General features: G+C 55.4%; 1 protein-coding gene across 1 annotated transcript in view; it reads right to left on the reverse strand.

The window, feature by feature from the left end:
- Positions 1 to 24,164, reverse strand: part of GFRA2 (GDNF family receptor alpha 2) — a 79,491-nt gene that overhangs the window by 48,584 nt on the left and 6,743 nt on the right. Inside the window, exons 3-4 of the mRNA XM_090290082.1 lie at positions 19,884 to 19,967; positions 459 to 813 (exon numbers count right to left, since the gene is read on the reverse strand). Of these exons, the coding sequence (XP_090146208.1) occupies positions 459 to 813; positions 19,884 to 19,967 (439 nt within the window). The remainder of the gene's footprint in view (positions 1 to 458; positions 814 to 19,883; positions 19,968 to 24,164) is intronic.

Raw genomic sequence — 24,164 nt, forward strand, 5'->3', positions numbered from 1 at the left:
CCAGGTGGCTCAGTTGCTTGGAACATGGTCCCATGCACCAAACGTGCAGATTTGATTCCCAGTCAGGACACATACCTAGGTTGTGGGTTCGATTCCTGGTCTGGGCATGTACAGGAGGCAACCAACTGATGTCTCTCTCTCTCCCCCGCACCCCCTTCCTCCTTCTCTAAAATCAATAAACATATCCTCAGGTAAGGATTACAAATAAATAAATAGATAGCTCCTTAGGTTTTCATCTTGGTTTCCCCCTGGTGCTTAGTGTGAGGCTGGGCACAGAGAAGGCAAACAATTAACCTGCACTGAGGGAGGGAGGGCAGGCAGTTCACTCTGCACACGTCCAAGTCACCCTCTTCACTGTCACTGGGCCCAGGACCATCACTCAGCAGCCCCAGGGGATGCCAGGAAGGGAGGGCTTCCGCCCGTGACACCCTGCAGCACCCGGCAGCCGACACTCTTACCGGCACAAGTGGTCCGTCCGGCACAGGCTGCGCAGCTCCAGGCAGTTGGGCTTCTCCTTGTCCTCGTAGGAGCAGCTGGGCAGGATGGTCTGCCGGCGGCGCTCGGCACACGCCTGGTCCTGGCAGGAGCAGAAAAGCATGCGGTAGGTGTACTCGCTGGGCACCCGGTCGAAGAACTGGCGCAGGGCTTTGTGGCACTTGCGGCGGTTGCAGCGCTCCGTGGGCGAGATCTCGCGATTGCAGATGGAGATGTACGAGGAGCGCAGCTTCTTGCAATTCTCGTTCAGGTTGCAGGCCTTGGCAGCATCCAGGCAGTGGTTGCTCTTGGCACTGACCGCCGGGTCCACCCCGGTCCCTGCACGGGGAGGGCGAGAGAGGTCAGAGGTCCACACAGGCATGGGGACGGCATGCCACCCGCTCGCTGGGACACCTCCCAGCACTCACTCTGCTCTGCCTCAGCTTCCTTGTCTGAGCAATGGGGTCACTTCACAGGCCCTCCCTCCTCAGGTTGTGAAAAGGGTTAAATGAGTGTGTCCCCAGGCCCATGAAGCGTCAGGACAGCGCCTGGCGCAGAGTATGTATGTCCAGTGAGCTCTTACCATGACACCTGTTACTCCAAAGCCTCACTTAAGACTTAACACAAGCAGAAAACGCGAGCAACTGGGTGTTCACGGCTCTGTTCACACTTGTGGGAAAGGGGGAAATAATGACTGGCTCAAGACCACACAGCTGGGTGGCAGCTAAGCCCAGATGGGCCCAGGCAGCGCATGTGAGCTTCTGGCAGGGACACTGTGGGCATTCAGGGAGGGACAATTCTCATAGGGGAGCTTCGGCAGCCAAGGCACAAACAGCACCACCACTACCCTCCCCCACCCCCACCACGCCCCCAGAACTGTCCACACACAGCTCAAAATGCTCCATGGCGGGTCAGCTAACAGAAAGCTCTGGGAGGGCGGCCTGGCAGTGTGCGGTGCAGGCTGAAGGCAAGCCCTGGACTCCACAGGGTGAGGGAATGGGCAGACGTGCTGGATGCCGGAATCTGGAAGCAGAGCCACGGCTTTGAGTTTCATGCCTCTGCCCCTGGGCACACAGGAGGGTTCTCGGGATCGGCAGGTTCCCCCGGGCTGGCTGCCCCCCTACACACATGTCTTAGCTGTTCCAGGGGGAACACACAGCACAGGGACTGCCCAGCCCCCCACTGCCAGCCAGCTCCCACCTCCAGAGTGCCTCTTGTCCATCCAGATGACAGGTGGACGAGGGGGGCAGGAGCCCAGTCTGCACATGTCCCCTCTAGAAGTTAGGTGAGAGTGGATGGGCAATCATCTCACCCACAGGTGAGGACACTGAGGCACTGAGAGCATGGTCACCCAGCCCGCAGGCAGCAACCCAGAGGAGGAGCTCAATCCCGCCAGCGCCATGCATGCCTGAGAGAGCCATCGGCTCAGGTGGTAGGATGAGGCCTATCCTCATTCGCTCCTTATCCATCAGCAAATGCTTTTCAGTATTGACCAAGCACCCGCGAGGCCCCGCGGGGAGGTGGGAAGGACTCAGCTGTGGCACACTGACCCCATGCCTCCCTCCCGTGGCCAGCCCAGGCGCCTGAGACCTGCCAGCACAGGTCCCAGTGTTCTGATCTCTCTCTCGGTCATCGACAACAGCCGCGTCCCACCTCGGCACAGCCCTCTCCCGGCCCTGTGCTGTGCTGGATGCAGAATTGAAAGAGGAGCTCTCATTCTTGAGAACTCCTAAGTCCAGCCAGGGAACCAGGAGGCAGAACGGCAGAATGGTGCAAACCAGGAGTTCCAGAGCTGAGCCACCTCCGTTCCCTCCTGGCCCTGCTACTATCAGCCATGTGGCCTTGGGCAGGTGACTGAACCTTCCTTTGCCTCGGTTTCCCTGTGTTCAAAATAGTTACTGCCTCACAGCATTCTGTGAGCATGAATGAGATCTCCCATTGTCCCTCTCCTTGTCTGCTAGAACCTCCCCATCAGCTACAGCATCACCCGTCTTTAAGGAAAAAAACACGACCTCGTGGCTAAGCTGCCACCCTGTTTTTCTGCTCCTCTTTAAAACAAAGCCCCTGAAATGAGTCATTGACACCAATGGTCTCGTTCTCCCTCCCTGTTCTCTCCTAGACCCACTGCAGCCTGCCGTTTGCCCTCAACCATGTCAGTGGTCAGGGACCCGGCGGCACACGGGACACAGCCAGTCGCTCCCCCGCCCCCTCCTCGGGGCTGCTGATCCTTCTGCTGCCCCCCTGCTCCCCTCCCCGCCTGATGTGCCAGGGCCCAACCCCCTTCTCTGCATGCACCCACTCCCCAAGGCCCTCAGGTCACATCATGGCATTAACTGCCAGCAATGACACCCAAATTTACATCCCCAGCCAGACCTCCCCACTGAACCCCGACACATATGTCCACCCGCCTGCTTGCTAGCTGAACCTCAAAGCATGACTCCGCATCCCAAAGCCAACACGCCCCAAACCAAACCCCGCATGTACCCCCAGGGCTGCGCCCACTCTTGATCTCCCTCATCCCTCTCAAACAGCCGCACCCTTCCAGAGCTCAGGCTGAAAAGCTCGGTGCTTCCTTGACTCCTCTCTCATTCACACACCCATCAGAAAAATCTGGCAGCTCTGCCTTCAAAATACATCCAGAATCCAACCACTGTTACCATCTTGGTCGAAGCTACCATCCTCGTGTGCTGGTCGGGGCCCCCTGCCCAGGCTCACTTACTCTGTCCCTGAACCCACCCCTCGCCTCAGAACAAGTCTCTCCTCCCAGGTAAGCAAACCTTCTAGAACTGAGGCAGAAACTCTGGTAAGGATCCTGGGCCCCGAAGCTCCCAGTGGTCTCCCGTCTCAGTCATGGGCCTGTGGGCCTACACACCCGTGCCATCCACCACCAGCCAAACGCACCACTGAGCTTGACATGGGCCAGCCTAAAATGAGACGTCCACAGCAGAGTTTGAAAACACACATCTGATTTTGAGTACTTAATAAGGAAACAATGTAAGGCATTTCAATAATAATATTTTACTTTGATAATATTTTGGATATACTGTGTTAAACAAATGTATTATTAAAATTAATTTCACTTGTGCCCTGGCCAGGTGGCTCAGTCCAGATGGAGCGTCATCCCATACACCAAAAGGTTGCAGGTTCAATCCCCAGTCAGGACAGACATGGGAGGCAACAGATGAATATTTCTCTCTCACATCAGTGTTTCTCTTTCTTTCTCCCCCACTCCCTTCCTCTCTCTCTAAAATCAAAAAACATATCCTCGGGTTAGGATTAAAAGAGTCAATGTCACTTGCTTCTTTTTACTTTTATAATGTGACTACCAGAAAGTGTAGAATTACATATGTGACATATTATATAGGGTGTGGCAAAAGTAGGTTTACAGTACAGTTGTTTGTATGGAAAATAATACAGTAATTAATAAATAATAACACAAGAATAAACTCTTTCGCATACTCACAACTCTAAACCTACTTTGCCCCACCCTGTATTTCTATTAGCCGAGAGTGCTAATACCTCATCTCCGACTGCTGTTCACTTACTCCATTCCAGCCACATTGGTCTCCTGGTCTTCCTGAAACATGCCCTGACCTCAGGGTCTTTGCACTTGCTGCTTCCTCTGCCTGGAAAGCTCTCCACCACCCCCATGACCACACCTCTCCATTCCTCACTTCTTGAAGGTCTCTGCTCAAATGTCACTTTATCTGGGAGAACTTCCTGACTATCTATACATAGTAACAAAGGTTGCTCCCTGTCCCCCTACTCCGACCTGTCTTGCCACAGCACTGATCACCACCTGCCATAGTGTATACTTACTTACTCATCTGTCTGTGTCAAATATAAGCCCCAGGAAGGCAGCAGCTTTGTCTATTGTGCTCCCTGTGCTGCATCCCTATTTCCCAGGGCCTGATGCATGCTGGGTGCTGACTAAGCATTTGATGAGTAAAAGAATAAATATAGTTAGAACAGTATCTGGTTCATAATACTGCCCAAGAAATGTGGGTTAACATCACGAAGGAAGGCAAGCTGACAGAGGCCGGTGTCAGTGGTTCATACAAGACCATGTCTGATCAAGTATCAATGTGCAGCCCAGCCCAGAGCGCTCAGATGTGAAAGTCGGGGTCAATCGATGAAGACCGAGCCATCCCCCCGACACCCTGCCTCATCGACAACAGCCTTACAAAGATAGGAAGAGCAAACTCCCTCCCTTCTTGTAAAAACAAAAGGAGAAATAAAGCAGAAAGGGAATCAAGGCTTGTTTTCCTACTCACTCAGTTAACAAATTTTTATTGAGGGCCTACTATGTGCAGGCATTCCTGCAGAAACACAGCTGGGGACAAAGGAACAGGCCACGCACAGAAGAAGTCAGGGCGCTGGGGAGCAGAGACGAGAGCATCCTGCCCAGACTGGGGTCAGGGAAGCAGAGGGAGGAAAGGGAGTGGAAAGGGGGTCCCAGACAGAGGGGACTAACAGCAGGGGAGGAGCTGACAGCAGACAGCAGTGTGCCTGGAGGTGACTGAAAGAGGGACCCAGCAGAGGTGACTCTGGAGGCTGAGTGACAGCTTGCTGGACACAGTGCAGGGTGGGGCATGTGCACCCCACCCCAGCAGTTTCCTGAGCTGCTGCCAAACCACTCTGCCCTGGCCTGTCTACACAAAGGCCATTCTGGAAGCATGGTCTCTAGGGGGGCTTCCGTGACCAGCCAGGTGGTTCTTTCACGGTCAGTGCACCTGTCAGGACGCTGGCAGAAGGGAAGGCGCAGCAGCCTGGGCTGAGGTGGAAGAGAACAAGGACGGAAAGGGACCCCAGAGAGGGCATGGTGACGACCATGAACAGAACAGCAGCTAATTTCAGCCGACGGCTGCTTTTAGGTTCCCCAGGTGCCGTGTTCCGGCTCCTCTCAGCGTGTTTCTGAGCTAATGCCGGTGTAATTATAGCCTCAGTGCCTTCCATTTGGAGCTTGAATAGTGAAAGCTTTTGCTAGGGGGTGGCAGATGTAAACCCCTGGGCCAAAACTTGGTAAATTTCCTAGAAAAAAAAAAAAAAAAAAACAAGAAAAAAAATGTGGCAATAGTAACCATAATTGCCTAGTTACCAGGAAGATGTCCTTTTTGATCCTCCCCATGGGGGTCCAGGGGTAAGTGGGCCCTGTAACGGGGCCCCCACTCCACCGTGGGGAAAGGACCTGGGAGCCAGCCTTGCTTCAGGCTGTCTTGTAAGTGAGGAGGCGCAGGCAGGCCAGCTGGACAGCCCATCCCTACCTCTGTCCACATGCAGGCTCCCTCCCTCAGGTCCAGAAAGCTTTGTTTTCCTCTTTAAGAGGCCCCACTGTGGAGCAAGGAGGAGATGCTGGATTCCAGACACCAGCCTCGTCCAGTGTGGGCCCCAGCCCCTAAACTAGGATGTCCAAAAGGCAGGATGGAGGCCCCTGCCAGCGCCCCGCCCCCGCCCCCCCCCCCCACACACACTCCCATAGCCCACCCTGTCCCCAAACAGAGAGATGAGACTACACAGGAAATTGCCAGGGACTCGGGAGCTACAAAGGCGTCCCAGGCCTGGGCAGACCCACCCTCCAGACTCCTATGCTCCTGCCCACATGGGTCTCCCAGGCATACGGGCAGGAGCCAGGCAGGCAGACTCTGACAAGGAGCAAATGGTAACAGCTCCCCCAAGAGAGTAAGGCTGGGTTCAACCACACCTGGCACTTTTCAAAACCTACCAGCTCCAGAGCCTGGGGACACATTCTGGCTTCTTCATCCCCCTCCCTCGCCCTTCCCTTGGTGAGGGCAGGGTGGGGGAGGGGGGGCGGACACCTACAGAGGGGCTGCCCTGCCCCAGCCAAGCTTCACCCACTCCCCTCTTCCCCCCTGGGGTGCTGCCCTGAGCCAATAACCATCTACCCCCTCGAACTTCAAACTGAACACCTTTGAGATATGTTTGACACATATCGAATTTCAGTCCCAGGTACCACCTCCATCATTTTGGCCATATTTCCAGTACCACCACTCCTTACATTTGTCCTGAATTTTTCTAGTAAGTGTTTAAATGCACTGCTATTAAAACACAAATACTCCTTCTCATGCTCACAGGCTCTTCCAGAAGCCGTGTGCACACACCCGAAGGGGAGTAACTAAGGGAAAGTCGAGGCTCTTAAATTTCCGTGCATTGTGATGCACCAGAACTGCCACTTACACACAGATGCCGAGGCCCCACGCCAGGCCCACTATGTCGGGAGCTCCCTGGCCGGCACTCCAGAATCTGGACTTCCCTAGCTCCCCCAATGTCAAAGCTGCCCTCCGAAGTTGGAGAACCAGTGACCTGGCTGAGAGGCTGAGCTGCCCGTGGCCCGCTCACCCAACACACACAGACTCCGCCCAGCGCACAATTTTTCAAAGCCACTCTCTGAAGAAGGCAGTTTGTGGCTGGAGTTGTCACCAGCGATCCCCTCACCCAACCGAGGGGGTCACCAAGGACAACTTCCCAGCCACAGGCAGGCCTCTCCCTATAGGAGCAGAAATAACATCTGTGACGCTTCCAAGCCAACGGCGTCCGGGTGTCCCAGCTCGCCTGCTGGCCTTCCAGGAACCTAGCAGCCTGGTCGCCTGCCCCTAAGCCTGTTTCCAGCTGCTGTGCCCACCGCAAGCCCACCCTGGGCTCCTGGGCCACCCTTTGCAGCTCCTCCACAGAAGTGGACCTGGGCCCAAATCCTGTCTCTGCCTCTCCCAGCTGTGTGAAAGCCCAGACAAAGCCAGACCCACTCTGGGTCTTATTTCCTCACCTGAAACCATATGTTCTCCTACTTTTTGTGACTCTCCTGCATACCCACCTCCCCCTACACACACACACACACACACACACACACACGCAAAACTCTGCCCATTGCATGGAGAAAGCCCATGTCCCACCCTAAGCCTGTGCGCACACAGCCAATGTCCACACAGCAGCACACACACACACACACACACACACACACAGCTCACGGCACACCTGCCTCCTCCCTACACGGCACCCATATCCATGTCGATCCACAGCCGATCAAACAGCTGTCACTCAGCAAAAATTTTTATGTCCTGACTACATGCTCCAGAAATCCAGCTGTGAACTAGGAGAGTACCTGTTCTCCCAGAACTTTTGTTCCCAGGAGAAGAAGACTGGGAATAAACACATAAATAAATAAGGCAATTTAAGGTGTGATAAGTGCCATGAAGAAACTAAACAGGGGAATTCAGAAGAGAATGACTGGGGGTGATGAGGAAGGGCCTATCTCAGGGAGTGACATCCAAGTTGAGACAGAATGATTATCAGGAGTGAAAGATGGAAAACATCCAAGGTAGGAAACCCTAAGCAACAGGAAGAGCAGGGGCCAAGGTCCTGAGACAGCCAGAAGGCTGGCACGTTCACAGGCAGAAGGAAGGGTAAGGTGGCTGGAGCTTCCTGAATGAAGCAAAAGTAGGGGGAGGGACAGTCAGGGGAGATCACATGGAACCTTGCAGGGCGGGTGAGAACTTCAAATTTTATTCTAAGATGCAAAGTTCCTGGAGGGTTTTAAGGAGAGGAGTCTGCTGACCTCGTTTACTTTGGCCCACGAATGGAAGATGCAGGACACGTGGAGGCGGGGGGTTGGGCTACAGAGGAAACCAGCTATGGACGATTGCAGTAGCCGGGGGAAGACGGAGGTAGCTTGGTGGAGTGGTGATCGCAGAGAGGGAGAAAAATGAGCCCACGCTGCCCATACAGGGTGGGGCACAAGTGTGTTTACAGTTGGGAGTCATTCTTGTATTATTACTTAATAACGACTGTGTTGTTTTCCAAACAAACAACTGTAAACCCACCTTTGCCCCACGCTGTATTTAAAGATAAAGCCAACAGGATGGGTTAGATGCTGAGTGAGGAGAGAGAACTCAAGGAAAAGTCCCAGGTTTTTGTTCGACCTGAGCAGCAGGGTGATGCAACAGTCTTGCGAAACAGGAAGAGCTGGGAAGCAGGAGGGGCAGGCTCAGTGGACATGTTGAAGAGGCAGAAGGACAAATGAGTATGGAGGTCAGGAGAGAGGTCTGCGCTAGTGAGAGAAACTAAGCCTAACTGATTGGAGGCTCTTTAAAGCCACCTAACTACATGAGGAGGCCGAGGATGAGGAAGAGGGAGCAGTTGAGACAGAACTCCAGATGCCACCACTAGTGGGGACGGGAAGGAGTGGACCATGAGACAGTGGAAATCGGGAGACTCCATATCATGAAAGCCAAGACAAGAGCTTTAAAAAGGAGGACAGCCCACTGAGTGCCAATAATGAGGAGCCATCCACAATGAGGTGTACAGACTGAGCAAACTCTTAATGAGGCTGGACAGAGGCAAGAGGCTGGGGAGGGAGAGCGAGGGGCCCGCCTTCCCTGTTGGGCTGTGATGGCCCCACCAACACCTCCACACCCCCTGCCCTCAGGGGGCCACCCGTGCCCAGCTCTCCCTCAGGATCCACTGTCACAGCTGTCGTGTCCCAAGCACCCTCTACACGCGAAGCCGTGCTAGAGAAGTGAACGGACCTGCCCACACTCCCGCTCTCCTGGAGCTCACATTCTAGCGCAGGTGACAGGAGAATCAAGTAACAAATGCAAACTCGCGCTCTGGCTGGAGGCTCACTGGCCTGGCTTCCCAAGCATCCCTACAGCCCTGCTCCGGGCTGGGCTTATGGTTACAGCAGGGACTCCTACCCAGCAGAGGTTTGGGAGGCGTAGAACCTGCGTGGGCCACCGACGCACAGAGCAAACATGCACAGGTATGCAATCTCTTGGAGTCTCGTTTTCCTCGCCTGCAAGACAGAGCTACACCGCCTGCCCTGCTGACACACAGGACGGACATGCTAAAGATCACGCTGGAACAGGTCGGCAAAAAGCTTCATGCGGTTTCCAGCCCACAGCACGGGCGCTACAAATGCTCATTGAAGAGAGTGTTTCCTGGCTGGAAGGTCCTCTCCTCCATCTCTTGGTTTGCACAGGGCCCTGCTAGCAGAGACCTGTCCCCATCAGTGAGTAAGAGGCGGCCTTCAGAGCTCCCTCTGCTCACCCAGGAAGCCTAAGAGAGCAGGCCTTTTGGGTCTTTCTTACCTTGGATGGCCAGGACCACTGGCACCAAGCAGTGCCTCAGTTTCCTCAAGAGGTGACCAGCCAGGCACGGCATGTCTCGCCTGCCAGACCTCTGTCTCAAGACACAGGGGTCCCTTGGGACCCCAGATTTCATTCCCTGCTGCTCTGTTTGACCAGCTGTGGTCCAGGCTCCTTTATACCTGCCACTTCTCTGGAAATTCCACCGCACCCCCCGCCCCATATGCACCAGCCACCTGGCCCTCTCCAGAGCACCTGCAATTTGGAAGCAAGCCAACCCACCAAAAGTCAATCTGCTGAATGGCAAATTCATTAAAAATCAATTCAAAAAACAAATCAATTACTTTTGAATATCATTTTCTATTTTGTCACATTTTAACCACTGTTAGGCTTCCTTCTCTAATTCTTCAAAAAGCCTGTTTGTCTTCAGTTTGTGTGTTTACCAAATAAAACTTCATTTTTCCACATCTGAAGGGATTTCTTCAGCCACTTTTGAGGGCTCTGTGTCCTTTTAAATATAGTTTGGGTGGGTTACTTTTTTAATGTTTAAGATTTTCCCACCAACCCCCAAAATGGTACATCAGCTTTAATTCTGCATTTATAACAATTCAGAATCAAAATCGAGGCATTTCACATTGATGTGACACCAAGTCCTTCATCGCATTTTTATTTGTGTGAATGGACGTAACATTGGAGGTATCAATCATAAATTAAATCCTGTTTATTGATAATGAACATACTTTTCTTGCCATAAGAAGTCTACGTCAATCATGACCCTCAGACCCCAAAACTCAATATACCTTAAAATACAGCTATAAAAACTATTTGCAAAAATCTTCAGAAGCCATGAAAACCAATTCCATGTAAATTTCTAAAAGCTTTAAAAATAACAAAAACAAAAAAGACGGTTTTGGTAAATCAACCTGCGTCACTTCTCCTGCCATCAGCCCACCACCTTGCTGCTCCTCAGGACGGTCACCGCTGACCTCATCATCCCCACCACCTGCCCGGGAATGACCTCACACCTGGCCAGCCGTCCTCCTTTCCTGCCCTCCCTACTCTGTCCTGCTTCCTCTGTTCCTAAGGAGGAAGGGCTCCTGCCCCAGAGGCTCTGGGTCCCATCCTGCCTCCTCCTCAAGGACATCAGTCCTGAAACCACCCCGTTCTCTCTGCCCCTTCACTGCCTCCCCCTCCAATGGGTCATCCCCAGCAGCACTGCGTCAGCCACATCATCACTGCCCACCAAAAAAAGCAAAGCCTTCCCATGACCCCCATCCCCTTATTTCACTGTCTCCTTCACAGACAAATTCCAAAGAGCCATCCACAGTGCTATGTTGGCCTTCTCGCCTCACCTTCTCTCCTCCATCCCTCACAGATCAAGCTTCCAACCCGCCACCTTCGAGGAGCTACTCCCGTCAAGGTCGTCCGCAGCCTGCATGGTGCCGAACCCAGCGGTCACTTCTCTGCACCTCTACTTGACCTCTGGGACTACACTGGTACAACTGGCCACCTGGGCTTCTCCCGCCCTGCCCCCAGCACCCTTGACATGGCCTCCCCTTCCTCACTAGCCCTGGCCTTGGCGTCCTTTGTGCGGAGAGCCCCAGCCTCCCTCTCTGTCTGCACACTCTCTAGGTGACCTCATGGTTCCAGGGTCTAAACACCATCTATATGTTAACAACTCACTCCATACATCAACCCTGACCTCTCCTCAGAGCTCCAGGCTTACAGCCAGCTGCCTGCTCGGCATTCCCAGGTGGAAGTCTAACTCGCATCTCAACCCTGACGGAGCCAATAAAGAACGCTGGGTTTCCGCCCCCATGTGACCTGTTCCTTCTCGCACCTTCTCCATCCTAGTACCCAGCAGTGTCATTGTTCAAGCCTAAATTATCAGTGAGCTGTCACTCCAGCCACCTCCTCCCAATTCTGCCCCACAGTAGACCCAGGCCAGAGCATCATCTCTGTCCCTTCTGCTGTCCTGGGATGTGGCCACGGCGACACCTCTAACTGCCCTCCCACATCCAATCTCGCCATGGTCCTCCCGCCCCGTGACCCACTCCCGACCGTGCAAGCGTAACCTTCCCAAATGCATAATTGTGCTGTGCTACTCCAGTGTCCGAGTCTTCAAAGGTTCTTAAGAATGGAATCCAAACTCCATCCCTTGTCTGCAGCACCTAGGCTACCATCCCTAATCTGGCCCCTCCTGCCTCTGAGCCCACCGCCCAAACCAAGGCCTCCGCCTCCTTCCCTGTGCCCCAACCACACAGTCCGCCTTATGTCCCGCCCTCTGCCCACGGGTCCCCACCTGCAGGCCTTTCCCCGCAGTTCCCTCTGCTGCACTGCCAGTCCCCGGGCCTTCCCTGGCTGGGTCCTCCCCGGGAGCCCTGTTTGGGCATTCCCAGTCTACAGGAGCGCCAGGTGTCACTGGTGCATCCTGCTGTTGTTCCTTCGTTTGTCGGCCTATTTTCTGTTGGTCTCCAGTAGAGCAACAGACTCCTCTGCCTCGTTCCTGACGTATCTTCAGCACCTAGATCATCTCACAGCAGGCGAGGGACACTCAGGGAATATGTGGGAACACCGTCACACACGCACTGCTCCTACAGAGAGGAAACCTAAGGTTCAGAGCTCAGCCGCATAAGCTCAGACTGCAGGAAGTCCCTAAATACACAGAGAGCAGTTCGGAGCACTCACTGTCTCTGTGGATGAGGCACAGACGGCCTTCTGACCCTCTCATGCCCCTCTGGACTCATCCCTGACCACTGCTCCCAGGGTGTCCCTCAGAGGTGAGAAAGGGGCCGAGGGCAGCAGCTGTCCCCTTGAGGGAAGGGCCCCCCTCAACCCTATCCCACTCAGTTCTTCTCTGACCTGCCCCCCTTCCTTCCCTATCCTCACACAGGGGCGGCCACCACCAAACACCCTTAACAACACATGCACATACACACACATGCAAACCACACACACCCTACACCCACACCAACACCCCACACCCACACACCCTACACCCACACACAAGAACCCAAACACACCACCCCCCACATAAACACCACCCAACACTTACAAAACCCCAGACATACCCACACACACACATACCACTCCACACACACAAAACCACACACACTACCACACAAACCCCTCCACACACATCACCCCCAAACACAAACCACCACACCCACACAACACACACACCACCCCACACACACACACTCCCCACATCAACCCCATACACGCACACGACACACACTACCACACACACACCACCCCGACACACACACACTCCCCACATCAACCCCATACACGCACACGACACACACTACCACACACACACACCACCCCGACACACACACTACCGTAGCATATGCCAAGCATTCACACTCCCCACCCACACAGCGCACACACAGCACACACTGCACACACTCTGCACACACAGCACACACTGCACACACAGCACACACAGCACACATAGCACACACTGCACACACTGCACACACAGCACACACTGCACACACTGCACACACTGCACCTCTCTTAGATGCATTTCTTGCTGCACCCACCCCTGGGGTTACATTGACAGATAGGGTGGGAGGGGCACTCCCAGGGCTGGAATTTAAACCCTGTCTGGATAAATACGGTGAGTGCAGGCCATGGCTAAGCCAGGAGCATGCTCCAGGGGACAGACCTGCAGAGCCACATCAGGAGCTACTGAGAGCAGGAAGACCCAGCTCAGCACAACCCACACCGCTGGCTGGCCCAGCCTGCCTGACATACCCACAGGGAAGCATGTAAGCAGGTGCCCCTAGAAGATGTCATTTGAAGGGCACCAAAAATACCTTCACCCAAAAAAACTCACCCCAGCCATGACACCTGAAATCCTGCCGTTACACTGTGTTAGGGGTTCAGTGTCGTGCTCTCCCTTTTTCTTCACAGCACTTTTCACCTTATACACAAAGGCAACCAGACATGAACTCACCAGCACACTGCTTACACACTGTGGTGGGAAGACACTCTCCCACCCACTGACGGGGAGCCTGAGGCCCCTGCCACTGATGGGAGACAGGAAATGACATGAAACAGGGGGAGTGGCAGGAAGCAGGGGACACACAGACTTCCCCATTCTCCCCCAGATGCGTCGCCCCCACCCCCCCACCCCCATGATGGGGAAGCTGGCCTCCTCCCGGTCGGTCCCAACTGCTGATGAGCTGGGCGAGAGTCACTGGTGCCCTGGCCCCATCCACGCAGACACCTCACCTCTCCCTGTCCCCAGAGACCTCTCCCCACCCCACACCCTCTCCTTGGCCATCAGATGAATTCTCTGAAAGGGGAGGTAGAAGAGGTGACAGAGCTGCAGCTAAAGCCCAATTTGCGTTGACACTCCAGTTCCTGACAGCTGTTAGAAGAATGAGATTTTGAAATTTAAATGACACGCTTCTGCATGCGGCTCAGGGAGACAACCTGAGGACAAGCAGTTTATCTCCGTGTCCCCTCCCCTCCCCTCCCCTCTGGAGCCACTGAGCAAGCAGGGGGCCGGGAGAGAGGCAGCCTGTTCCTCGTTTGCTCCTCGCCTTCCATCCCCACCCCCTACCCCTCTTCAGGGGGCTGCCTCAGAAGGGGGTCACCCGCCACCCCACTGAACTTCACGGGGCTGCTCAGCAACCCAAGGGGAGGAGGGGCTGGGGCTCCAAGGCTCAGACACCCCCTCAGAGCAGCAGGGAAGGCAGGGGGCCCCTATGCACCCAGCAGAGCTGAGCCAGACCCACTCCTTCCCCACCCACCCCACCAGGGCCACTGAGGCAGCCTTCATGAGGCACTGAGGCCCTCCCCCACCAAGGGCAGCTGGCCCCCTCTTCCCCCAGGACTCTGGCGCTCCAGTGGCACAGTCACCCTGAGCTCTGTCCTCTGAGTGAGTCCTGGGCAGCAGTCCCCAGGAAGGAGACCCCCGAGGGTCCACGTCTCACCCGCCACAAGGTTCTCCAGTCCGTGTCCTCAGAGCCCACGAGATTCAGAATACATGTGGTCTCTTCGACACCTTGAGCTTGGCCAGGCCTCCCAGCCCTGAGGCCGCCAGGACGCCATGCCCAGACCCCACTCTGGCCTCTCCCAGGACCTTCCTCTTTCCCCCGGAGCCGCCAAGTGCAGCCTGCCTGGACCGTCACCAACAACCACCCACCCAGTGGGTGTCCAAGCAGGTGTCTGCCAGCCCCACTAGACAGCAAGGACATGGGTCTGGTTCAGTTTGCAGCAGGCCCTTACGTGCAATACCCTGAGCGCCCCCTCCACGCCTACTGGACAGAACGCGCACTCCAGAGACGGCCCAGGCCCACCTCTACCACAGGCTCTGTGAGCGCCCGGCCAGGGTGCCCCCTGCAAACCTCGGGCACTGCTGTGCTGTAGTGCACACAGAGCACCTCAGACTTGCCTGGGCCTCCTCATCACCTTTCCTGTGAAGGTCTGACACCTCACACTAAACCACTGACCCCTCCAGCCACCTGCAAAGCCACCGCGGCCACCATCCCATGGTCCTGTGTCCGGCACTGTGTGAGGAGCTATGCTGAACTGCTCCACCATTTGGGTGAGAAGCATGAAACGCAGAGGGGTCAAGTGACCCACCCATGACACCCGGCTGGTTGGGCAAGCCAGAAGTCAAAACCAGGACCAGCAGGTCTCAAGTTCCCCCTCCCCCACACTCCTCCAGGATCCTCCAGGGAGCTGTAGCGGGGGCACAGTACTGACACAGAGGCCAACCGCCACCATCGCACGTCCTCGTCAGGTGACAGCAGGTACCGTGGTAAAGGACAGATGCAACCACACCAAGGGGCAGGGTGCCATTCACCTCTCAGGGGACACCTGCAGGGCTTCGTGGCAGAGGTAGGGCTCCCTCCTGTCCTGAGTCCCCAAAAGGAGTCCCCCAGAGCCTCCAAGAAGAACATGCCTAGCCCTGGCTGCTGTGGCTCAGTGGATTTGAGTGTCAGCCTGTGAACCAAGTGTCACTGGTTCGATTCCCAGTCAGGGCACATGACTAGGTTGCATGCCAGGTCCCTAGTTGGGGGTGCGTGAGAGGCAACCGCACATCAATGTTTCTCTCCCTCCTTTCCGCTCTCGCTAAAAACAGATAAATAAAATAAAATAAAATAACCTTGTAAAAAAAAAAAAAGATCATGCCTGAGCCTCTCCCAGCTCCATCCAGGCAAGATGGCCCAGTCCAGAGACCTGCTGGCCAACTGAGTGGATACAGCCCATCTCTTCCTCCTGTATCCCAGCAAGTGCCTGGGCCCAGCCTCTCGACAGCCCTCAGATGTCCCCCCGCAGCCACCATGGAGGGACGGAGTCCCCAGAGGTGAGACACCTGGGGAGATGCACACTGGCCAAAGGCAGGACCAGGATGTGCACCTCAGTCTACGTCTGCCCCGCCTCTCTGGGCCTCAGTTTCCCTTTCTGCCAGGGGAAAGGGTGGGCCTAGACGGTCTCTCAGTTCCCTCCCAGCAACAGAAAAGACATGTTTGCATGCACACACAGCACACCCCTGCATCCGGAAATGCTTGCCTGGGATGCCAAGGCCCTGGAGACTCCCACCCTGCACCAGCAACTGCCAGGCCATCTGCCTGTTGCTTCTACCTGTCCCTTAGGCCTGGCCCGTGGCTGTGAGGACAACCTGCGCCCTTCATTCTCACTTGGAAGACCTCCCTGTGGGTGGACCCCTCACTCTCCGCATCACCCGTCTGGGACCTCTCTCTGCCTGGACTCTCTTCTTTCCCTAAGAAGCCTTTTGCTCTTCCCTCCACCTTAGTCCCTCCTCTTCTGCCTCCCTGGACAAAACCAGCTGAGATCCAGTATTCACAAGGTCACAGAGACTTGGGGACGGAGGGACTCAGCTGGAGCTCCTCCGTCTCAGCATCCCCTCCAGAAGGCCCCCTGCCTCAACTGAACATCCTAGGGAGAGAAAGATAGTTCATGGTCTCTCTCCGTGCATCCATTCTCATCGAATCCTCTTCATCGAGCATATTAGCAGGGATCGCACACCCACTGGACAAACCTTGGCACTCCAGCTTCCAAAGCCCACAATGAGGCCCGAAGTCACACAGCTCTACGTGGGCGAGTCGGGATTCAAACCCAGCACTGGGTGGCTCCAGGCCCATACTCTTACCACGCACCAGGTGCGAATGGCGTACTCAAAGCTCCGTTTCATGTTTCCAAGGGTAGCTTGAATAAATAGAAATAGGACAAACCTCATTTCTCTTCCATGAAATCTCCTCCAACATCACTGTCATCCTGGTTCAAGGTGGAGCCAGACAGCTCTCCTCCTGGCCTTGGACTTAGGACTCACTGGACATCAGAAATCCCAGACCCAGTCATGGAGCCCAGGGCCTCTGTGTGAGCTAGGCAGAGAGGCGGGGACGGCTCACCCTTACCCCAGGGCCTCTGGCGTCAAGAGTGCTGGGGAATCCTGGCAGGTTTCTTTGCCAAAAGAATCCCAGGAAGACTTTCCAGGAACCCCGCACCGACAGAAGGCAAGAGATTAAGAGAACGTGCGTTCCAGGACACCCTGCCCAGGGCCCCGAATTCTCAGACAGTCAAGAGAAAATAGCAATGGAGCCCCACATGCAGCAGCACCCTTCTCGGGGTCCCTGAAGCCCCAGCTGAAGGCCACCAAGGCGGAGGGGCAGCATATCGGCGGCTGTGGGTGTGTGGAAGTGGGAGGAGCTCCAACAGCCCCACAGGGCAGCAGCCTCATCACCCCACAGCGTGAGTCTGAGATCTTGGGTCACCCAGGCCAGGCCTTCACACCAGTGAGCCACCGGCAGGAGACACGTGGGCTCAGAAACCAAGCCCTCAGCTGGCAGCACAGACTGAGCTCCCATGCCTGCTCCTCCTAGCATGCCAGACAATACTGCCACTACTGGGCGCCCTGATGGGGAAAGGCTGGGGGGCGCTGCTCCAAGTTCACGTCTCCCTTCTTCAGAAAGAAAATGTAAGGTCTGGAGCAGGAAATGACCGGCCCAAGCCCTTCAGCTGACCTGTGGCCAAGAAGACACTGCAACTGGGCCGCCCAGCGCCCCACCCAGCCACCTCTCCGCTGAGCCAACCCTGGCCCCATTGGTTTCTTGGTGGCCAGGCCAGGGCCTCCTCAGCCAGCTGTGTACCCAAGTTTCCCAGACAGAGTCAGCACCCACACACCAACTCAAGGGCTGCTGTGGGTGCAACAGGGGCAACAGGGGTGACAAGGAGGGAACCATCACAGACCCCAAAGCCTTGCCTGAACTGCAGGGAGCAGACCCCAGAGCTCAGGCGTCCAGGGTCATGCGAGCCCAGGTACCGCTGGGCAGCAGGTGAAGGAAGCTGATTCAGTGAGCTGCAGACCTAGTAATTTCCTCATTTGTCTTGTCAACATCCTTGTCCCACAGAGTGTCAAGTTCATTACGTAAAGATTTTCTGCTAAGAAGATGCTTAATGTGAGCCTGGGGAAGCAGCAGGGGCCCGACTGAAATGAGGAGTCCTGACCTTTCACCTTCAGGGAGTTAAGCCAAAGCTCCTCCTTCACCGGAGCGAATCCCGGAGGCTCCCGCCAGTGCAGCAGCGCTCTGGGCTGGTGCCTGAGCTGCTGGAAGGGCAGGAAATGGGTACATCTCAACCCGGGGGACAGTGTTGCCCTCAAGGGAGCGAAAACTGGGTCTTGGTTTGGCAAAAAAATAGTAGACATTACAATGCTTTGTGGCCCCCAAAAATCAATCCTGACAACATCTTACTGCTTGCTCTTGCTGTGGACTAACTTGTGCCCCTCAAAGAGCCATGACCCCCAGTGTGCCTATATTTGGCGAGAGGGCTTTTAGGAGGTAATTAAGGTTAAATAAGGTGATTAAGGGTGGGGTTCTGACATGATAGGACTGTGGCATTATAAGAAGAGTGTTCTCTCGCTCTCTCCCCCCTTCTCCCCCAACCCTCACCAGCTCTCCTGTCCCACCCACCCTGTGAGGACACAGTGAGAGGGAGGCCATCTGCAAGTCAGAGAGAGCTCACACCAAAAACCAAGCCCTGCTGGACCTTGAACTTGAGCTTCCGGCCTCCAGAACTGTATGATAGTAAATTTCTGTTGTTTAAGCCACTCAGTCTGTGCTATTTTGTTATGGCAGCCCTAGAAGACTAGGGTAGTATTTCTCTACTTAGAATTAATTTTCCTTCTTAGGGGGTAATAATGGGGGAAAAAGTCTGAGCAACACTGTGCTGGAGAGCTCCTCATTTGAAAGGGCCTAGAGGCTCTTAGAGTCTCTCAGTCCCAGTTTAGGGCGTTGCTTCTTCTCTGGCAGCAAGGGTGCCCCCAGGTGATGTCTGGAGACATCTGAGGTTGTCACAACTTGGGGAGGGAGCACTGCTGGCATTTAGTGGGCAGAGGCCAGGGACACTCTAAGCACCCTACAACACACAGGGTGGGCAACAGTAGTGCGGTTGAGGAACCCTCATTTAAAGCAAAAGAAACTTCAAAAGGATTCAAATACTGCCACGCACCACCTGGACAGTTGGGGCCCTGTACCCAGGGATCCCACAGAACTAGCCACCCTGCCACCTTTGAGTGCCAACGGTGACCCCAGGGAAAGCTCACCCCCAGCCAGGACTGGAGGTCTCCCCCACAGCGACCAGGCAGGAGTGGACTGCCCTGGGCCCACGGGTCCCCCAAATGGCAGAGAGAATAAGGCCAAGAAGAAGGAACCAAAAAATCCATCGGGCTCCTATATGTGGACCAGGACAAGCAAAGCTGGAGCTCAGCCTTGGCCTTCTTCCTCCCTGGGGCAGGAAGAGTGGCAGTGGCAAGGGCTCAGAGTCCCCCCCAGTGGGGAGCAAGGAGCAGAGGCCTCAGGGGAGGGAGAAAGCCAGAGAAGAATAGGGAGCAGTGGCCCGAATGCCAATGACCATAGCTAACGCTCTCTGGACACTCACCACAGCACACTGAGCTCTTACCCACCGCTGGCTCATTCAGACCTCACAACAATCCATGAGGTATGTGTGCCCCCTGTTGCACAACTAAGGAAACTGAGGCACAAAGAGCTTGAACAGTTGAAACGGAAAAGCTGTGGACCCGCTGGGGCAAGAAAGGTGACAAGATAGGAGAGTGACCTCAGGTTTCAGATTCAAGGCCTGCTGCCTGGCAGGCTCATCGCAGGCAGGGCCCATAAATGTTTTACTCCAAACACAGATGAGGATCTGATACTCAGTAACGTCAAGGGGCCTGCTGGTGCTGAAGGCCAGGACACCCGAGCCCAGCCCAGGGCTCTACCCACCACGCCGGGACCAGAGGAGAGCCCGTGAGGCCAGCCCAAGCCCACTTACCTGAGAAGATTGAAGCAAGCCTGAAGATGTCCGAGAGGCGCGAGGTGACCGGCTCGTAGGGCGAGGCCTCGTAAAACTCCTCACCTGGAAGACAGAGTGTCGTCAGGCACAGGGGCCCCTTCAGGATGTGAGGGGCAGGTTATGAGTGAAATGTTAGACATGTCACATGGGTGAGTTACTCCCTCCAGCCAGAGTAGACAGCCCCCTAGAGAAGGTCAAATGGCCGAAGGACTCTCCTGTGACCGCCTGACCTGACCTGCGCTCTTCTAAGGAATGTTTCTGGAAAGAAGGTACAGGGGAGGTGGCACCCTGACAGCCTGAGGAAGGCCAGGTCCCATCACTCAGTGCAAAGTCCTCATTTCACAGTTCAGGGCTTGCAGGTGGCCCAGAGAACTAAAGCAACCTGCCTGAGGTGACACAGCTGCTCATGCCAGTGCTACAGCTGGACTTGGTGCCCTGGCCCTCATCCCAGTGCTCTCTCCCCTCCCATGAGGCTGACTCTGCCCAGGCCCCTTGAGGGGACAGAGGCCCTCTTTGCTTCCCAACACGACACCAGAAGAATCTGGCTGGAGAGCCAAAGGTCCTGTCAGCCTGACCCACTCCTATACTCCCTGCCTATCTGCGCCACCACCTGCTGGCTTCTCAGACATTGGGTGCAGCAGAGGCTCAGCAGAAGGAAAAGCAAAGCAGTGACAGGAGATAAATGGCAGAGGGCTGCCCTGGAAACCCCCTACCACCTCATCAGGCGCCCGCCTCCTCTGCCGACGCCTTGCAGGAAGGGAGTGTCTTCCTGAGATGTTACTGTGAAAAGTGAACGAAGAATCACTCAAGCTGTTCATGTGTGTTGAGGGGTGGAGAGACAAGGATCACAGCCTCACACAGTGATTTCCTACATATGCAGAGCCCACGCTATGGGCAGGCACCTCCTGCCTAAGGGGACCCCGTGTGGGTGGCATCCACCGGGGCCACCTGCTGGAAGGCTCCAGCCATCCAGACACGGGACCTGGGAATCCCTGTGAGAGCTCCGTCAGCTGGCCCATGAGGTCACCCAGAGGTTAGGACTAGAGATGTAAGCAGCCCCCTGCTGGTGCACAGGGCAAGGCCTCCTGTCTGCTAAACTGGCAGACCCCCAGAAAAGGGTCCAGATCCCAGATGACAGGGGAAGTGCATGCACCCTAGAGAAACAGCCCCGCCCTTCACTTTACCTCCTAGGAGTGGCCTCATGCCCTGCCACACCCAGTCCCCAGCCTTGTGCACAGCGGGTGCCACCTGGTATTTGCCATCTGACCTGGGCTGAATGTTTCTCGCCCTGTCAGGCCAGTATCCAACCCCACCTTCCTGTGATCTGTGTCTTCCACACTAGCCACCATCCCTGGAGAAACTCCCTGGGATGGGGTTGCCAGCCAGTGCTAGTGGTTGAAGCTAAATAGTGTAAGAGTTTAGGAGTATTTTTGAAATAAAAATGATGTTATACTGTGCTTGTCACATACCAGCCCTACTTAAAGTGCTTTAGATATACTAACTCACGTAACCCTCTTCATTTACCTATGAGGTTGGCACCATTAGTCTCTCTGTTTTACTGATAAGGAACTGGGGCACAGAGAGGCTGAGTAACTTGCCCAAGGCCACACAGCTGGTAAGTGGCAGAGCCAGGCTTCAAACCCCAGCAGCTGGTGACAGGGTCCAAGTATTCAATCATTATGAATGTGGCCTCCAAAAATAAAGTTATTGAAGACAGACTTCTCTTAAACAAGTACTGCTGTGGTTTAAGTCTTCACAGGATCTGTCTCTGCCAGCTGGACGGCTGGCCCAGAGCAGGGCCTGTCCTTCACGCCTGCAGCTGGTGCAGCTCCACACCTCGGTACGACCAGCCAGTATGATTGGCTAGGGGGTCTCCGGGGGAAATAGCTCCTCCCAGGACTGGCTGGGAGGGCTCCATCCAAGTTGGGTCATCAGAATTCACCAGTAGAAGCCTGAGGCTCCTGGCTACTCTGGCATACCAGGCCACCGGACTGAAGTCAAATCAGGATATCAGGTGGCTGGGCCATGACCTGGGAGAGGAGTCACGGGAGACGCCTTTGCTTTTTACATCTGAAGGACCAGGGTAACCCTGAATTTCACTGTCATCTTTGAGAAAGCAAGAAGCCTGGTCTCAAGTCCCCCGTGCGGCCAACAGCAACAGCCCCACCCTGTAAATACCAGTGGTGATGGTGGAGGAGATGCCGGAAGGGGAAGCCAGGCCCAAGCCCACAGGACCTCCCCAGGGCGGGGAAGGGGCTGGCTGAGGAGTCAGGGGCCTGTGCCACCAGCTTGCTGTGTGGCCTGGGATGCCACCCCTCCTCCCTGCACAGCAGCTTCCCCACCAAAATGTGCGCGCGACTGAATACCTCTAGGACCTTGCAGTCAGGACTGTCTAGGAGCTCAGTCAAGGCCACATCCTTGCCACCACCAGCTCTTTCTGAGGGCTTCAGCCTCAAGCCGAGGGAGAAAGTGGGACCAAGTCCCCAGGGTAGTCTTGCCCACCAGGGCCCAAGGTTATTAATGTTGTTAGGAGCAGGGAGGAAGTGCTGGGGAAACGCTGCCCCCGCACCGTGAACCCTTAACTCTCAGGTACATCCTCTTACTCAGGTGAACATTACCTGCTGTTCAGAGGCCTCCAGGCTTCCCTGGGTCAGCCCTCAGCAGAAGCTACCTCTGGCCCCAAGACCCAGCGGGAGGGGGCTGTGGCATCCTGGGGTGGGTTGCAGGGGCAGAGTTCTGAGGAAGAAGAAAACTATGGGGTCTGCTTTTCTAGAGTGGGCCCAGGGAAAGGGTCTCCCGGCTTGTACACTGGCTGGCACAGAGGCCAACACTGGTTTCTTAATGCTGTCACCCTCTGCAGCACACAGTGGGTGGTTAACAGAAGTTTGTTGAGTAAATGAACTAACAAATCAGCTCAAGACCTGGAACAGAGCCATCTCTGGGCAAGCATTCACAGGCCCAATGGACCTGGAAACCACAGGGCCGTTGGTGACGTGAACAAGTGTGCGTCACGCTTATTGTTATCCTCCAAACACCTCGTTGCCCCGCTCCAACCAGAAGGCCCTGGATCCTCAGCGACATCAGAGGGGGTCCCCAATGAGGGAAGGCTCCCAGGCAGCGCACTGGTTTTTTTGGCTGGCAGTTCTGTCCCCTACCCTGTGCACTCAGCAGCACGCCCACCCCAACCTACTGCCCAATCTCCTCTTGGGTTGAGATGGAAGGCTGCCAGCAAGAAAGCCAGAAACTAAACAACCCAGCTCCCTGAACCAGGAACCTTAAACTTCAAGCACTGCAGAGTCAGCCTGGGGCTCTCACAGAGAGCAAAGTGCCTGGGCACCTCTCCTTGCTCACTTCTAGGTCTGGAACTTCTGATTCATGAGGAATCACCTTAAGTTACTAACGGTGGTAATGCTATTAATAATTATATGCAGAGCTTATACCTATACTTGGGGCCGAGTTGAACCACCTTGGCCACCGGTCAGGAACCCCTCGCTATCCTATGCAGCCTCCACACCTGATCCATTTCCTCCTTCCTTCCAGCACCTGGAGGGGGATTGCTCTTCTGACCTAAGGCTAATCCTTCCCTGGGCCCTGGGCCCACCCACCCCTCTCCCAGGCACTGACCACGGAGCCCCGCTCTCTCCTTCACCTCAGCATCTGCATCACTACTATCCTGCCTTCGAATTTAAGATGCTCAGCCTTCTTGCATCTTAAAAACATTTTTAAAGTCATCCTTTGCTCTTCTCCCCTCTTCCCACCAAAATTCTAGAAGTTGCTGTCCACATTCACCGCCCCCCGTTCCCCAGCTCCCACTCACCCGCTTCCCAGGCTTCTGCTCCAGCAGCCACCTAAGAAGCTCACCCAGGGCATCAAGGACTCTTTTCCACCCTCTTCCACTGGACCTACAGCGCTGGAGGCTGGGACACTCCTTCCTCCCGAGCGTGAGCTCTGGCCCTGGTTTCCTGTTGCCCTGAGCCTCTCACCAAGCCTCCTCAGTCGCCCTTGTAGGCCCCCTTCCTCCTTGGCACATCTTTACATGTCTGTGGTCCTGGGGCTCTGTCCCTGCCCTCCTCCCAAGGTGATGACACCCACTCCCTTGTAGGTTCCCACCTAAAGCTGATGGCGACTCCTAAATCTGTCACTTTCGCTGCAGCCCTGCACACTCAGCTATCTCTGCAAGGCACGGCCAGTGAGCAGAACATGCCCCCAAATAAATTCACCATCTCCCTGCCCTCCCCAACTCAAAACCTTTGCTGCCTG

This window comes from Furipterus horrens, unplaced genomic scaffold (genome assembly GCF_987537825.1).
Source record: "Furipterus horrens unplaced genomic scaffold, mFurHor1.1.pri manual_scaffold_10, whole genome shotgun sequence".
Classification (NCBI taxonomy): domain Eukaryota; kingdom Metazoa; phylum Chordata; class Mammalia; order Chiroptera; family Furipteridae; genus Furipterus; species Furipterus horrens.